General features: G+C 39.3%; 2 protein-coding genes, 1 long non-coding RNA gene and 1 other non-coding gene across 4 annotated transcripts; 2 read left to right on the forward strand and 2 right to left on the reverse strand.

Annotated features, from left to right (window-relative positions):
• Window positions 1-1,384: 1,384 nt before the first annotated feature.
• On the reverse strand, window positions 1,385-3,376 carry LOC146309102 (uncharacterized). The gene is made up of 2 exons (XR_014772496.1): window positions 3,236-3,376; window positions 1,385-2,296 (listed from the first exon to the last, which is right to left on the reverse strand). It is a non-coding gene; the product is annotated as an uncharacterized LOC146309102 (long non-coding RNA).
• An 816-nt stretch (window positions 3,377-4,192) lies between these two features.
• trnat-cgu (transfer RNA threonine (anticodon CGU)) lies at window positions 4,193-4,264 on the forward strand. The gene has a single exon. It is a non-coding gene; the product is annotated as a tRNA-Thr (tRNA).
• Window positions 4,265-5,326: 1,062 nt separating this feature from the next.
• On the reverse strand, window positions 5,327-6,581 carry LOC146309104 (C-reactive protein-like). The gene is made up of 2 exons (XM_084744537.1): window positions 6,475-6,581; window positions 5,327-5,863 (listed from the first exon to the last, which is right to left on the reverse strand). The coding sequence occupies exons 1-2, from the start codon at window positions 6,576-6,578 to the stop codon at window positions 5,458-5,460; spliced, it is 510 nt and encodes a 169-aa protein (XP_084600663.1). The 5' UTR covers window positions 6,579-6,581; the 3' UTR covers window positions 5,327-5,457.
• A 2,539-nt stretch (window positions 6,582-9,120) lies between these two features.
• tsen54 (TSEN54 tRNA splicing endonuclease subunit) lies at window positions 9,121-15,690 on the forward strand. The gene is made up of 11 exons (XM_084744952.1): window positions 9,121-9,401; window positions 9,899-9,962; window positions 10,075-10,158; window positions 10,319-10,417; window positions 10,498-10,550; window positions 12,423-12,530; window positions 12,628-13,093; window positions 13,189-13,324; window positions 13,421-13,481; window positions 14,489-14,602; window positions 15,405-15,690. The coding sequence occupies exons 1-11, from the start codon at window positions 9,202-9,204 to the stop codon at window positions 15,553-15,555; spliced, it is 1,536 nt and encodes a 511-aa protein (XP_084601078.1). The 5' UTR covers window positions 9,121-9,201; the 3' UTR covers window positions 15,556-15,690.
• The last annotated feature ends 68 nt before the right edge of the window (window positions 15,691-15,758 follow it).

The following is a 15,758-nucleotide window of genomic DNA, read 5'->3' on the forward strand; positions in this document are numbered from 1 at the left end:
TACCAAGTAACATATTTGAAATTTCTTAGAAATTACCTCCAGATCACCCTCAGATTGCATGGTTAATTATGTGATAATAAGCAAGTACCATTTTCATGCAGTTTAGTGTTAAATACAAAGCAACATATTTAAAATTTCTCTGAATTTACCCGCAAATTACCCTCAAATTTCATGATAAGTGTGTGTCATTTTTATGCAAGTAGGTGGAAATAATAATTTTACATATTTGAACTTTCTTTGAAATTAACTGCAAATTTAATATGTTATTTGGCAATTACATGAAAAAGGTACTTGCTAAATATCACATAATTAACCATGAAATTAGTGAACAATTTCTAAGAAATTTCAAATATATTACTTACTAATTACCACCGATTTACCATGAAACTGGCCTGGAAATTGAAGCGTTGCAATTTTCTAAGCCTGCTGTCTCAAGATCACAACTTAATTATCATGTTTTTTTTATAAATCTAATATCCTAAGATCAAGAGTCAACTTTAAAAGTGCTTGTTTTCTTTAGACACTGTTCAGATGACCTAAAAAGTTTCGATATAGCCGCACATATCTCGCAGAATACAGAAGTGGGTCTCGGCATGGGATCGTTCCTCTCAGTGCTGACAGGAAGAACAGGGAATAAATGTTTTTTCCAGATATAAATAATTAAAGGGATAGTTCAGGTTTTTTGAGTGGGGTTGTAAGATGTTTTTATCCACAGTTAGTGTTGGACCTGAACTGCAAAATGTATTTTATCCATGTAAAAAATGATCAGCTTCAGTTTAAGTAAGTTTATGCTATATTTAAAATATTTTCGCTGCTCTACCTCGCTGTCAGACACGCTTTTCATATATTTTCACATGTAACGTGGTGGATTCAGGATTTATTTTTAGTTTGATGTGTGTTTCACGGAGAAGCTCATCTTAGTTCAGTAGAAGAGCGAGGTTTACGGTTTATTAAGGACAACTGGTGTAAGAATATTTTTTTCTTGACATTTTTGTAAAATTATTTTGTTTTTTAGACAATCAGATCTAAGAGCTAAGTAGCAAAGTCAGTAATTTTACCTCACAGAACACAGGAGTTGCTGGTCTACTGCTGCCTTTATCGGTTAGTTTATGTTATTGTGTGACTATGGTGTTTTAAACAGTTAGTTTGGATTCACCAGTCACGTACTTCTGCTAATTCTCTAAATTTGGGGTGTGCTGACAAGTGATGTTAATGATTTACAATCGCCATTAAGAATTTCACTGTTTAAAAATGTATTAATCAGTAGTCTGGGAATGGCGGTAACTGTCCGACGGAGGCATTTGTTGAGTACAACATACAACACCACATTAAAAAATCCCTTTAATTTAACTATCCCTTTAAGTCAAGATGACAAGTTAAGTGAAGACAATGGGATAACTATCAGTATCTCAGGCTCTTAGAGAAATTAATACGTACTACATCTGCTGTTATATCAAAAAAATAATCTGATTAATTTGTAAACATGATAAAATTGTTGACCTCGAGGTAATTACGTTGTGATCCAGGGGAAACAGTTTAAAACTGTAGCAAACAGAGAAAGTTGTTGTCACTGACAATGACTAAAGTTCTTAGCCCCTCATCACACACTAAGATGTTTAAATTAATGGATATCATCTCAGAGGACAATCAACTCCTTCAAGCTTGGCAAAAAAAAAAAAAAAAAGTTGAAGTGCAAAGTTGCCTTGAGAAGCTGTTATGATTTTGTACTAGTATTACTCAGGCCAGTTTAACATCCAAAGCACAGAGACAAACAGAGATAGACGGACCACAGCCTGAAGGGTACCGGATGGGTTTTTAGAGACCGCATGTTGCTGGAGTCCCTATGGAGCTTCGGTGCTCGATTCAGTCGTCCATCAGTGCTCCTGACCTCATTTGGACGTCCTGATTGTTCCAAAACATGCTTCATCTTCAAGTGTGAGCAGTCACATCATAATCCAAAATGTCTCTCTGGCCAGCATCAGGATGGAAACTACCTTGGGTAATGTGGTAACATCTAGTGGGTGCACAGCCTTGGTCAGTGTGGTCTCAGTGTTTTCTCCATAGTATGTAGGTCATGAGCAGGATGAGGCCTGCCGACAGGCCTGCGATCACAAACTGGTGGATGGAGAGGACGTTTTCCAGCGTGTGGATCCTCTCCTCCATGGCGCTGGTGTGGAAGTAGTCGTAGATGCCGGCTCCAATGCTCCACAGCGCCCACACAGCGTCCACCACCAGAGGCATGGTGAAGCAGGCAGGGAGGGTCAGCAGCAGCAGGTCAGACAGCCTCTGTCAGAGACTGGAACAAGGACACAAAATATACTGAGATATTTAAACTAGGCACTGAGCAATCTCTCTCTCTGAGCTTCTCAAATCTGAATAGTTTCTGGTTTCTTTAGTCCTCTATGACAGTGAACTGAATATCTTTGTATTTTGGACAAAACAAGACATTTGAAGATGTCAACTTGGGCTTTGCACAACATTTTTCACCATTTCAAGACATTTTACGGACCAAACCACTGATCGATTAATCGAGAAAATAATCGACACATTTAATCGATGATGAAAATAATTGTTTATTTGCAGTCCTAATGGTTTGTTTATGAATCATTCCAACATTTCAGTGATTGCATGATGAACGAGGTTAGAGCTTTGTTTAATGTTGTATCAACTCTTTCAACAGTTTCCACAGCATTTACAGTTAAAATACAGCTGCATTTATTGAATGCAGCACAATATCTGATTTAGTGGAAATCCTGGCATCAAGTTAATTTAGTTAATAAGTTAGACTTGAAATATGAAAATAATTTCAAAGAAAATGAGTTATGGGCCTTTCAATGTTTATTCAGCTAATCTAAACGTTATTGTTTGTTAATTTTACAAGTGTCCCCTGGGCAAAGCAAGTTGAGTTTCCCTTGTCTACAGTCTAGAAGCGATTAGAAATGAAATCTTCTATTAAGGCCTATATAGTTATAACTTTACATAGTGATGTTTATTATTTAATAAGCCGAATAAAAGAACAGCTCACAACGACGTGTAAAAAGTCCTAATTCATTCTTTGCAGAGTATGCAAACGTGTCTATTAGCACGGTTTTATTTAAGTCTACGTGGTTGTTAATACAATTTGACATGGGCAACACGGTTTGCTGGAATTCTCGGCTAGCATGCTAACCTTTTGGCTAATATACAAGCTTCAGAACACGCTAGCACTGATTTTTCACGAAGCCATATTACTTACAGCATGAGCTACTTCTGAAATCCCCAAAGACCACACAATCGTCGCACCATCTGACGTACGAACATAGGAGTTTCACATCATAGTCTGTCACCTGATACTACAACGTTTCAGGGAAAGATTTCACATCTGCTGTGAACCACTTCAGCAGACGTGTCTAAAAGGGAATCCTTAATTTGCGAAACTCTCGCGAGATTTGTTTCTTCATAGAGGACAAACTAATGGTATTTTATAATGTGACAAAGCTGTGATTCCAGATCTTGGCCTAGTTAGGTTTAGGGACAAAAACACTTGGTTAAAGTTAAAGAAAGATCATAGTTATGGATAAAATAATAATTCTCGCGAGAGTTTTCGCAAGTCAGGAGTTCCCATATAGACAAGACCAACTTCAGCTACTTCCGGATGTGTTCTTGATTAAGAGTCCCCTCTGACAACGGTACGTCAAACTTCCACATTGACGCCTTTTATGACCTCACAATCCACACAAATATAATGAATAAATAAAACAGTACTTAAAACAGTTTATAGTCACAATGAAGATCCTCTGGACCATTCGATTGCAAGAACACAAGAAGTCTATCTTTAATTTTAATGGGTCCACATCTCTTTAGCTCCTACGTGATGGAGGCTGACGTTGATACGGTAGATAGAAAATAATTTGCGAGCTCAAGAAAAGCCTTTGCAAAAGTTTGAACGAATCGTGCTTTTTGGTGTATTGAGTGTGGCCGAATTTCCGAATCGTTTTAGGAGAAAAGATTAGACCGTTTGCTGCAAAGTAAAAGTTTAAAAAGTACATATTTTGAATGGAGTTTGGAATTTAATACTCTCACAGCAGGCGAGCCGAGCGAATTCATAGGGTCGCACAAAATAGCGTGTCTTTAATATTTACAGAAGACACGCCACACCACTTATGGTACAGTTCACTACAAATCATCATAGTGTGGTCCGTTTACACTGCCAGGCGCGGTGGCCAAGTGGTAAGGCGTCGGTCTCGTAAACCGAAGATCGCGGGTTCGAACCCCGTCCGTGCCTGTGAAGTGTGAATTCAAATAAGTGACTTTTTGATGCACACCCTTACCCTTGCGTGCACTTTGCTAGAAAGACACATTATAAGCATGTAAACAAGTAACCCATATAACAAAGTAAATAAGGTGCCATTGGATTCCTTTAAATACAAAATCCTAACCGTAACCACGTGATTGCACAAAATTAAAATTAATATAAGCCTGTTGGACAAAATCTCCTCAAAGTCCAGATGAGGGCGCTAAAACAACAAATATACTGAAGATTTGAGGAGGCTATTCAGTTTATCATAGTGTTTATAATTTGTCAAAATATCTGAGTTGCCAATAGATGTAATCAATAATTCATTGATGTCATATTCCAGGTAGAAAAATGATTGCAGTTCAAACACATTTTACTTTTATTATAGTAAGTATATTTAATTAAGCACACCTTTTAAAGTAACATTACTTTCAAATAAATTGTCTATAATTGTTCCTTTCTTTCCACTCAATTCAACTTTATTTTGAAAAACTAAAATTATTAAAGGGACAGTTCACGCCAAAACTTAATATAATTCTAACGTTACCTACGTTGTTCCAGCCTGTCATGTGTGTTACAGCTACAGCTCATGAGACAAAACCTCCACATCTCCGCTAATTCTAATCTGTGTGGTTTCCCAGTCAAAAATGGTCCCTCTTGGCACGTTCTTCCTGGAGAAAATGTCTTGGATCTTACTCTCAGAGAGGACAGAGTCCCACATATTAACATCTTTTAAACTGACCATAGTTGATGCAGATTTAGTAACGCCCTCACGTACAATCATTACAAATATAAAGATTTAAAACTCTGAAATACTATTAAAATACCTCAGAATCCTGGCAAAAACTTTTATGGTCTTGTTTTTGGGCCAGATACTGCAGTATAGGTAAAGTATAATACAACACTTACATGATTTTGACTTCACGTGAACTTTAAAACTCAGTGACACTGCAACATTTGAGGTCAAAGGGCAGTTGCACTTTGCTTCTCTTTTTTTGTGCATGTTAGACATTGAAATTAGACATTATCATACAAATATATTCTACCACATTGTCAGCACAGATTTTTATTGCACTGAAAAGTAACTGAACCAAGAACAAAGATGCATTTTGATCAACAAATCATCTTCTTCACATACTTATCATTACCTACATTGTTCCAGCCTGTCATGTGTGTTACAGCTACAGCTCACGATTAATAACCTCCACCTCTCCGTTAATTCTAATCTGTGTAGTTTCCCAGTCAAAAACATTCCCTGTTGACACCCTCTTTCCAGAGGAAATTTCTTGGATCGTGCTCTCTGAGAGGACAGAGTCCCACATATTAACATCTCCGATCTCCCCAACAAAACTCTGTTGGGCATCAAAATCTCCCAGGTAAGTGTCTGGATCTTGCCCGAGGAGAACCGTGCCTCCTCCACGGACGCTGTGACCCTTCTTGTAAATTTTGGTCAAGCTTTTCTTCCCGTCCAAAAAGACAGTAGCTGCACCTGAACTGGAATCCCAGGTGATACATACGTGGGTTTCCAGGGCATTGAGCTGAGGGACTTGGAATAAAACACCGCCTCCACTCAAGTAGAAAGACAATCTAAAAACACATATATAACATGAATTTGTATCCATCTTTCAAAACAGGGTTTCAGAGGGTTTAGTGTAAAATTATATTTAATAGAATAATACATGAATGCATATCATTATTATTACACACACACACACAATGCATTCTGGTAGCGTCGCCTTGCATTTCGAGAGACGGGGCACCACGTTGGTGGCTCCTCATTTGCATAAAGTTGACATATAGGCTACTTTATGCAAATCAGGAGCCTCAAGTGCAACGCGCCACCTCTGGAAAACTCAGATAAACTTTTAAATTGACCCAGTGGTGGACAGTAGTGGAGTACATTTACTTGAGTACTGTACTTAAGTACATTTTTTGAGTATCTGTACTTTACTTGAGTATTTGTTCTTTGAGGGACTTGGAATAAAACACCGTCTCCACTCAAGTAGAAAGACAATCTAAAAACACATATATAACATGAATTTGTATGCATCTTTCAAAACAGGGTTTAGCAGTAGTAGTAGTAGTGTTTGTAGTAGTGGAAGTAATAGTAGTAGCAGAAGTATTGGTAGTAGAAGTACAGTAATAACAGAAGTATTTTAACAGTATTAGTATTAGTTTCTGGCCTTCAAAGTGTTTACCTGCCGTCCAGTTCATGCCACACATTCAGCTCATCATAGTCTGTAGTCCGGTACGCAAAGAGGATGACCTCACGTTCACCGCTGAGCTCTGTGGCCGCACGCATGCACGGTATTACTGTATTAATTTTTATTTGTTTAAAGCACAGTGCAGAAGGGGTTGTGTGTCACAAACTGCTGTAAAAACCTAAACTGAGACAAATATTCTGGATTTTGCTGTTTACATGTCCAAAGAATGCTCCTAAAACCAGAATAATACCAGCATAATCCCACATGCTCAATCCAGAAGAGGGCCCAATTCAGAATATCCAACCAGAATATACTGTTTACATGAACTTCATAAAATTCAGAAATATTGCAGAAAATAGTAAGGGAAAATCATCCGAAAAACGTCAAACTAAAGACTTTACAACATTTAAGTGAATCATAGGAATAAATGTACTGGCTGATATATCATTATTCCAGAAAAAAATGCTGGTGATACTTTAAACTATTTTTAATAACCCCCTTGCTGTGGCATGCAGAATGGAGCTGGGCGTCTGATGGGCGGAGCATTGCCTGTGTTAGCCTAATAAAACAAATATATATATTTTTTTATTTTAATAACTTATTATTTTGTCAGCGCTATGCATATTCAGATCTAGTCCATATATTTTATTGCATATTTTATTTTTCTGGTCATTTGGGGCAGGGTCACGTCCGACTCCACCTTTTAATCAGACCCCGCCCATCTATGACCCCGCCCCATTCCACCTTCTGCAGCGAAGCCCTTTGACCAGACGGGCAGTAGGACCCATAAGACACCTGCAGCACGCCGGGTAAATATGGCGGACCAAAACAAGAGAGAAACCGAGAAGAAGTTCTTCAACGAGATACTAACGTACGTAGTTGTCTTTATTGCCAGTTATTAGTAAATGCATCGACAGGGGAGCAGTAAGTTTTACATATTTCTTGCTCAGTGGCTGTATATTTTACATTTTTGGTTGTCGGAGCTTTTAAGCGGCTGCCCTGCTCACATGGTGGGACAGCAGTTCATTTAACTGTCAGTTAGCTGGCAAAGTTTTGAGGTTGAGGCACATGCATGTAATGTACAGCAGTTATCTTAAGATAATCCCATTTTTTTTTATAAACGCTGTAAGCTAACTATTTAGCCTAGTAGTTAATAAGTCGTTATCGGTTTTCTACATAGCTGTGAAACAAATTGGCAGTCAGTGTAAAATATAAAATAAATGAATTAGGAATTAATTGGAATAAAAGCTGTTTGCGGGGTTGTAAGTGTACATTACTGTTTTTAAAAAGGGGACGTTTCCCACGGTATATTTTTGGACAGGCATCATGCAGTTCACTGGCTTTAAATGGACATAACCTGTCTGGGCGAGGTCTCATGGCAGTGAATCATGACTTAATGACTCATAATAACACTGGAAAAAAACAAAAAAAAACAATACTGTGAGCCATTTCATGCAGCTGTATTTCAATTCAAGTAATGATGACACAAAATTGCAGAACATTGGAGAACATTATCCCTACAGTGTTGTCATGACATTGATAAATATCGATATCGAGGTATTGGGTCAATAATATTTGGTATTTAATTTTGTCCACATCGCTTACTCTTTCTTTATATACCATTGCATAGTTTGACACCAGTGTATCACTTAAAATTAAGCTTAACTGGGAATGGCTGCAATTGGCATTCACTATGTAAACACAACACTCAGCTGGACACGCTCATTTTTGCCCCTTTTCAACGGAGACAAAGAAGGCTTGTTGTCTGCGTCTGTATCTACTGCGACTCTTTTGCTCCTTTTGGTTGTTTGCCCAGAAAATATCAGAAAATGGTGAAAATGTTGATCATCGTAAAGAAGTCAGAAAATATTTCTCTTTAAGAAGCTGGAATCAGAGAATTTTGACTTCCTTTCTTAAAAAAAATACTCAAACCAATAAATCGCTCATCAAAATAGTTCACGGTTAATTTGATAATTGATTAATAATTGATTATTTGATTAATTGTTGCAGCTCTATACACACATGCTGTTGGCTTCACTCTGTGTTTTATCCCAGCACAGCAGTTTGCACCCGATTGAAGTGTTTACTTAGCTGATACAGGCTTGTCTTGAGTTGAGCATCTGAATGCTGAATAAAAAAAAATGTATTTCCTATAAATTCTTAACAATAAAAATTAGTATGTTGTTATAGAAAACCTTCTATTATGAAGCAGCAAAATAAGGAGATGAGAAGGAGAGGTGGGAAACTGAACTTCAAGCCACAGAGATTCAGTTAAAAGCTACATAAGTCTTAAGAACTGAAAACACAGAAAACCTCTTTCTCTCTGGTCTCCTCCACACACACACGAGTTAAGTCTTGGTTTGTCTACCAGCAATGTGAAAGGAATCAGTTGCCTATTTTGAGTGTATTTAACCACATTTAAAAAAACTTCATTTTGGATTAAAAATATATGAGAGCATTGCTGTCACTGAAACTTCCCTGAGTGAATTACGGCCCTAAGCAATCAACTGCTGCAGTTGTTCTGCATCACTAAAGAATCAAATTTATTAGAACTGATGAGTCTAGAAATAAAGCCGTTGTGGTTTTCCTTCTCAGCCCTTCACTGTCTTACAAAACTGTAATTATCACCACCTTTGATAAATTAGATCTAAAACAAGATTTTATTGTGTCCAGACCTTTATATTTATATGTCTTGCCTTTATCTTGCAATACAAGCATCACATGTCTGAAGCTGAGCGTTGTTGTCTTTCTTTAAATTCCAGCCCCTCTGAACTGTTTGCAGCCCGGTCAAGGAGTCACAAGATCCCCGTGAGAGGACAGAAGGATTTCTTCCCCAGTGACTCAGATGAGCAGAGACGGCGGCTCGAACAGAGTCTGGATGAGCACTGGAGCCTCATATCAGAGGAGAGAGTGGAGAGGCTGTGAGTATTCTTTCAATCCATCCATCCATCGTCTGATATAAGTACTGATGTATGATCCTTGATGATGCTTTCAAGGAAGCTCTGGCAAGCAAACACACAGCAGCCCCTCCAGGATTTCACAGGCTTTTTTTTTGGATTGCTGCGGCCTAAAATGCCTGATTTCATGGCAGCTTTTCTAAAAAAAAAAAAACTGCAATGCAAGTTGTAATGTTGTTAGCCGTTTTTTGCAGTGTCGTTGCAGGAGCATGTAAAAATTTTGTTTTGGTGAGATTAAAACCACATTTTGTACTGAGTCTTCTTGGATTGAGATTACGAAAATTCTAGCAAAATATGCTTTATTTTTAAAGTGTGTGTGAAGTGCACATGGGAGATATTCCACAAAGAAGAACAGGCTTCAGTATTAAGAATGTGGGCTGATGTTAATGGGATAAAAGAGTCAGATCAGGTTGTACTGCACTGACATGAGAAAGATACTGTCTGATTTTATTTTACTGAAGAGGAAACCTTGTGAAGGCCACATGGATTCCAAGTGAGCAGATAGTCGAGCTCCGGTCTCCAGCTGTGAGTACTGTATGACTAAGTAAAACAAATTATCAGTACACACCCTGTGATAAATTTGTTGTAAAATGTTGGTCTGTGGCTTCCAACATTTGAGAAAATTGTTTTTACACAGGGAAAGTTTTGGCAGACAATGGGCTTTTCTGCCAACGGCAAGCAGTGTCTCCTCCCTGAAGAGGCTCTCTACCTGATGGAGTGTGTGAGTTGCAAATATAACCTGTTTACCAGGATGTGGTTTACCCTCTCAGGACACATATCTCTTTGTGTTATTCAATAATATTTATATAACACATTTTAGAGCCCTGCTGCAACATGTGATCTGTAAAATACTGACTGATGTGGTTGTTCTGTGTGAGCAGGGGAACCTGCAGGTGTTTTATCGGGACCTGCCGCTGTCCATCCAGGATGGCTTTGAGAGGTTTCTGTCCACGAGCACAGTGAGCCTCCAGCAGTATCAGGTACAAGGAAATGCCCAGATATTCTGAAGGAGGACTGCATTACTGAAGTGGCTTAACAACTCTTTTGTTTTATCACAAAGGTGTTCGGGCATTTGAAGAGGCTCGGCTATGTGGTGCACAGATTTGATCCCAGGTAACAGAATCTTAATGCCCCATTTAGATGGAATCAGAAATATCAGATAATAGGAAGTCATTTTATTATTGGTAGCAACAGAGCAATTCCATCCATTAATCCATTATCTATATCCTCATTTAAAGCCCCTCTCAGACTGCACTTCATTATATAGTTTGGAGAAATTAATCCTGTCCAAATATATCTTTAGGCTGGCTTTAAAAAGTGAAACTTTCATGCAGCTTTCATCATCTTTATCCTTCGAGTGCCCTTGAGATCTGAGACAAATGTTGCCTCCACTGGTCTCTGTTGCTCATTGAACCAAGTTCATTCACAGTCAGTCCAGTGTCCCTAGTTAGCAGATCTGCAAATGTGAGTGGTCTTGTTCCTCTTGAAGGACAAGAAGAGTCCAGAGCAGAATGTCCAAGATTATCTGGTCTTTTGCTCTGGAGCAGTGTCCAGCAAGGTGGGCTCTTCTTTGTGCTACAGTAGCCGAGAGGGGAGGGATGCCACCATAAATCTGAGCTTTCATTGGATGGCTCCTCCATGAGAGGCTCTGGACACGAATGAGGAGTCTTGTGTGTGTTCTGTGAAGACGATCCTGGAGCTCTTTAGTCATTGTCCATGTTACAACGCTGTAAAGAAGGATACGTTCCACACAGGCTTTAAAAAAGTTGATCTTGGTAGCTCCGACTGCCATATCGGATATTGCAAACACTCCAAGGCCGTCCTTTCCTTGTTAGGAAGTTTTTTCTGCTGTTGACTACATATCATCCAAGATATTTGAAACTGTCGATGTTCATGGATGGATGATCCAGCTCTTCAGTCAGAATCAGGCATTCTGTCTTCTTGGCATTTAGCATTAGGCTCTCTTTGGCTGCTGACTCCTCAAGGGATATTAAAAGCTCTTGAGTTGAGGACTCCCATGCTCTCAAGTCCTTTGCACTTCAAACTTGTCTGAAACTCAGCTGCAAATGTTGCAAAGCTTTGTTTCATGCAGCAGCCAATCAAAATGCTGATAACGTGTCCGATGATGAAATCAGACTATGATGGTGTTCTGATTGATTTCAGCACAATAGTTTATCACCAAAATGAACAAAAACAGAAGAACCTTGATGAACAGACAAATGTGAGTGAGGCAAAGTTTGTTTACAGTGCAGGTGACTAATGCTACTGCTAGCTTAGCTATAGCTGCACTTTAATATTTTATCAGAATCAGAGCAGTTATCTGAAATCATATATCAAGCTACAATTCCATACTAAGGTCAGAAGGTGGCAGCAAAGAGCTTTTTATTTATTTATTTTCCTTGAGTCAATGAGAGGATGCTCTCACCAGAGGCTCATTGGATCAGACTCCTTCAATTAAAATGTGAAATGATCCACTGGACTCTCTTTTGAGAAGTCAACAGGTTGTGTTTTTTCCTTCTGAATATCAATAAGCATCAATGCATTGATGCCTCTCTTCCTGTTCTCTGGGACAGTCATCATGAAGCAAAGTAGCAGCCAGTGCCAGGGGAAAAACTGATACAACACGTCCAAATTAATATTATCCAGCAAGAAAATGATAAGATCCAAAGATGCAAATGTAGTTACAATGACACTTCCCACTTGATAGAATCCAGCAAGAAAACAAAAAATTACTAAACTAGCCAGTTAATTTTAGTGAAATTAACTATCAAATTGTGTTGCATGAGACTTTGATATTCTTGAATTGCTTTTTGTAACTGCCAAGGTGCATGGAAATTATGTTTCATGCAATTTGCAACCTGCAACTAGTTGCAGGAGAATTTTAATTGTGTAAAACCAGCCTTAGTGACTCAGTATTTTGGTTGATGTTGTTGTGAAAGTCCAGGATTCAACATCAGCGTGATGCGCGTGTTGTGCTTCTTCCAGTTTGGAGCCGTCGTCATATGCGAGACAGCTGAACCTGCCTCAGTCACGTGACAGAGCAGGGAGACAACTGAAGAGGAAGCGCAGCGCCAGTCCCTCCGCATCTTCCAGGTAAACACAGGCCCTGTATAAAATCAAGTGTTGTTCCCATAAATGACTTGAGTTTTTTGTAAATCAGAGACTTACACAATGTTTGTTCTTGTTGTAGTCAGACTGAAGTACAAGAAGTTCCCACAGCTGACAAAATGGAGGTGGATGAAAGTGTCCGTGAAGGTGAGGAGGAGAAAAAGCTTCCTGAATCACACCTGATGTCATCTCCTGGACCTTCGGGGACCCAGATTGTCCCGGCAGGTTCAGCAGATGAAAGCGTGGGCAGGACGTGGTGGATGACGGATGTTCTCGAGGACCGATCAGCTCACCGGCCCTCCTCTGGTCGCTCACGCTGGAACTTCAGCTCCATCCTGTTCCCTGACCTGGGCTCCAGGGGCAGCAAGACCGACCGCCTGCTCCCTCCAGACCCCTCTCTGGTCCCTGGGCCTCTGGATGTCGGGGTCTGTGACACTGGACCCTGGAGGAAGAGAATAAACCTGGTGAAGGTGAAGATGTCCGAAAAGGAGAAAAAGCGGGAAAAGAACAAGCGCAGGCGCCAGTGGGACATCAACAGAGACAGAGAGGTTTGTAGCTGGAACATAACATCAAAAAGCCGTTTTAGGATCAAGCTACATTCATGTTAGTAGCAGGTGTAAACGGGTCCGGTGTTTCTTTGAAGGTTCTGCAGTGCAGAAACTGGGCGGAATATCGGGAGCTCCTGGAGAGGCGGCAGAGGAAACGTAAAGGTCGACCAGCACACTTGTGGAACAGAGAAGTCACTCCTTTACATGACCCAACACAACCGACCCCCACCGGTGAGACCACACGGACCAAGTATAGTTTCTGGAGTTTTAATTTATATGGACTAGTTGTATCTGATTCAAGTCAGTGATGTTTGTTTTTTATTCCAGTGGAGCTGTTGGATAAAATCAGTGTGACTAAATCTACACATCTGCTGGAGGGAACGTCCAGGTATCACTTCTTTTTATTTCCTGTTATAATTGTTTAAAAAAAATGAAAATGATGTGTCTTATCTGATGCCAGTTCAATCTGGAGAGGCTTTAAAGGGTTAGTTCGCCTTGTTTAAAATGGGGTTTTATGATGTACTTACTCATGGTCAGTGTATTAGCTACAGTAGATGGCGGTCGACACGCACTCAGTTTGGAGAAGCAGCAGGAGCACCGGTGTAGGAAGCTTAGCAATGTACTTCTTATTTTGTCTTTCTTATATATGTTTTTTTTATTCTTGAATGTGAAAATGCAAATTTAAGATTTATATCTGTAGTACTCCTGTTATAAAGCATTTAAAATGTGTATACTGTTTTATGATGAGTGGGAAAAAACAAGACCCCGTTAATTACGTCTAAATGCACATTGTGTCTCACTTATGAAGTCATATATTGTTTTCCTGATGAAAGAAAATAAAAACAGTGAGATGGACTATGTTGATGTAGAATTGGCAGTAAAAATGGTCAGCCTTCATTTGCGCACAAATTCATTTTAATTACGTTTTAAAAAGTGGGTCCCCAAGGAAAAAGTTTGGGAAACACTGACCTATAATGTAATCAGTTTCCCCTTGGGGATCAATAAAATATTTCTGATTCTGATCTACTGTAAATAATACTCAATAAAGCTGGACTGTCCCTTTAAACATGGACAATATAACCATGTAGATGTCCAGCTGTGACCTCATGCAGCTTCTATTTGTGATATTATGATCATAAAACATCACCTCTGAGTCACCTGTGAAGAAATAAATCAGTGTTTGGACTTTACGTGAACCCGGCTCGTCTCTCTGCTATCACGATTTATGATCTTTAATTTACAAACACATAAAGACGCGGAGACAAAGGAGCGAGATGCTGCGGCTCTCTGGCGTTTGTCACTGCCTCGTTGTGCTCTCATATAACGAGGATGATGTATTGTACCCTGATGGAGAGTCCATCATTCAGAGGAAGACATTGTGCTTTGTCCCCTCAGGTTAAAAGGGTCAGATGAGTGGAGGATTTGTTTCAATGTTTACCAACCCGATTCGGTGGCTGACTTCAAGAAGAGCAACCCGGGGAAACCTTACTCCCGCATGTGTGTGTGCAGGTAAACAATCAGAGGGCATGTTTACTCAAGATTATCTTACGGAAAACAACAGAAATCTGATGCAAATTAAATAAAAATCACAGTGGTTGAAGATGATTGTCTCATCTTTCTTTTTCTTAGCTAATTATGACAGATCAGCAAGTAAATAATGGATCTGTTGATTATATAAAAATAATTATTTGGTTTGTAAAATGTCAGAAAATGGTAAAACTGCTTATCACAACTTCTCCGAAGTGACGTCTGCAGTTTCCTTGTTTTGTTTGATCGGTGTTTTAAAATGCAAATTTTAAATTTACAGTAATGTGAAACTGAAAACAGAAAACAGAGGAGTAATATTCTGCAAAAAGACTGAAGTCGTAAATTTGCGAGAAAACAAACTCGGATATATTCTCTCACACCTTGTCCTAACTGACTGCGAGCGATGCAGCGCTGCGTGACACGGCGCACCATTTTGAGCTGAGCCTTTTTGCAGTCCCCGTCCCCCGTTATTCCTCATCATCAACTGAATTCATCCTCAGGTATTTACTTTTGCTCAAGCCAAATAGCAAAGTAAAAAACATTATACTTTCTAGTAAATTTCTGACTTTCATCTCAGTTTTTTTCAGGCAAATTTGATCTCAGAGTTTTTCCCTAGATATTTCAGAAATTCTTGGAATATTACCCCCCTTTCTCGGGTCTGTAATTTATCCACTTAATTATTTTTACCACAATGGCCTTAATATTTAATGACTAATTGATTCATTAACTAATTGCTACTGATTGTGTCTTGAGCTTTCAACACTGACAACAAGTTGTGTCTCAGTTTCGACGGTCCTGTGCCGGACCTGCGAGCCATCAAGCTGCTGGCCTTCCAGAGCGGAGACGTCCCGGTGGTGTTTGCGGTGGTCGACTACGGAGACATCTCCTTCTACACCTTCAAAGACTTCCAGCTGCCCGCTGACGTTTACCCCTGAGATCTCCTGAACATCACTGTAACACGTGTACCAACATGTATCCAGGACTTTTAAATCAATCTGCATTTGTTGGGTTGGCTGAACTTATTTACTTAAAAAACTCGATGTTACAGATAAATAAAAAATGTTCTTTTGTGTGTCTGGCTGGTGTTTTACAGTGGGAGGGTTGTTTCAGTACCAAAGTTTTAATCCCTAGGCCTTAT

Source organism: Lutjanus erythropterus, chromosome 19 (assembly GCF_056507025.1).
Source record: "Lutjanus erythropterus isolate fLutEry1 chromosome 19, fLutEry1.hap2, whole genome shotgun sequence".
Taxonomy (NCBI): Eukaryota; Metazoa; Chordata; class Actinopteri; order Lutjaniformes; family Lutjanidae; genus Lutjanus; species Lutjanus erythropterus.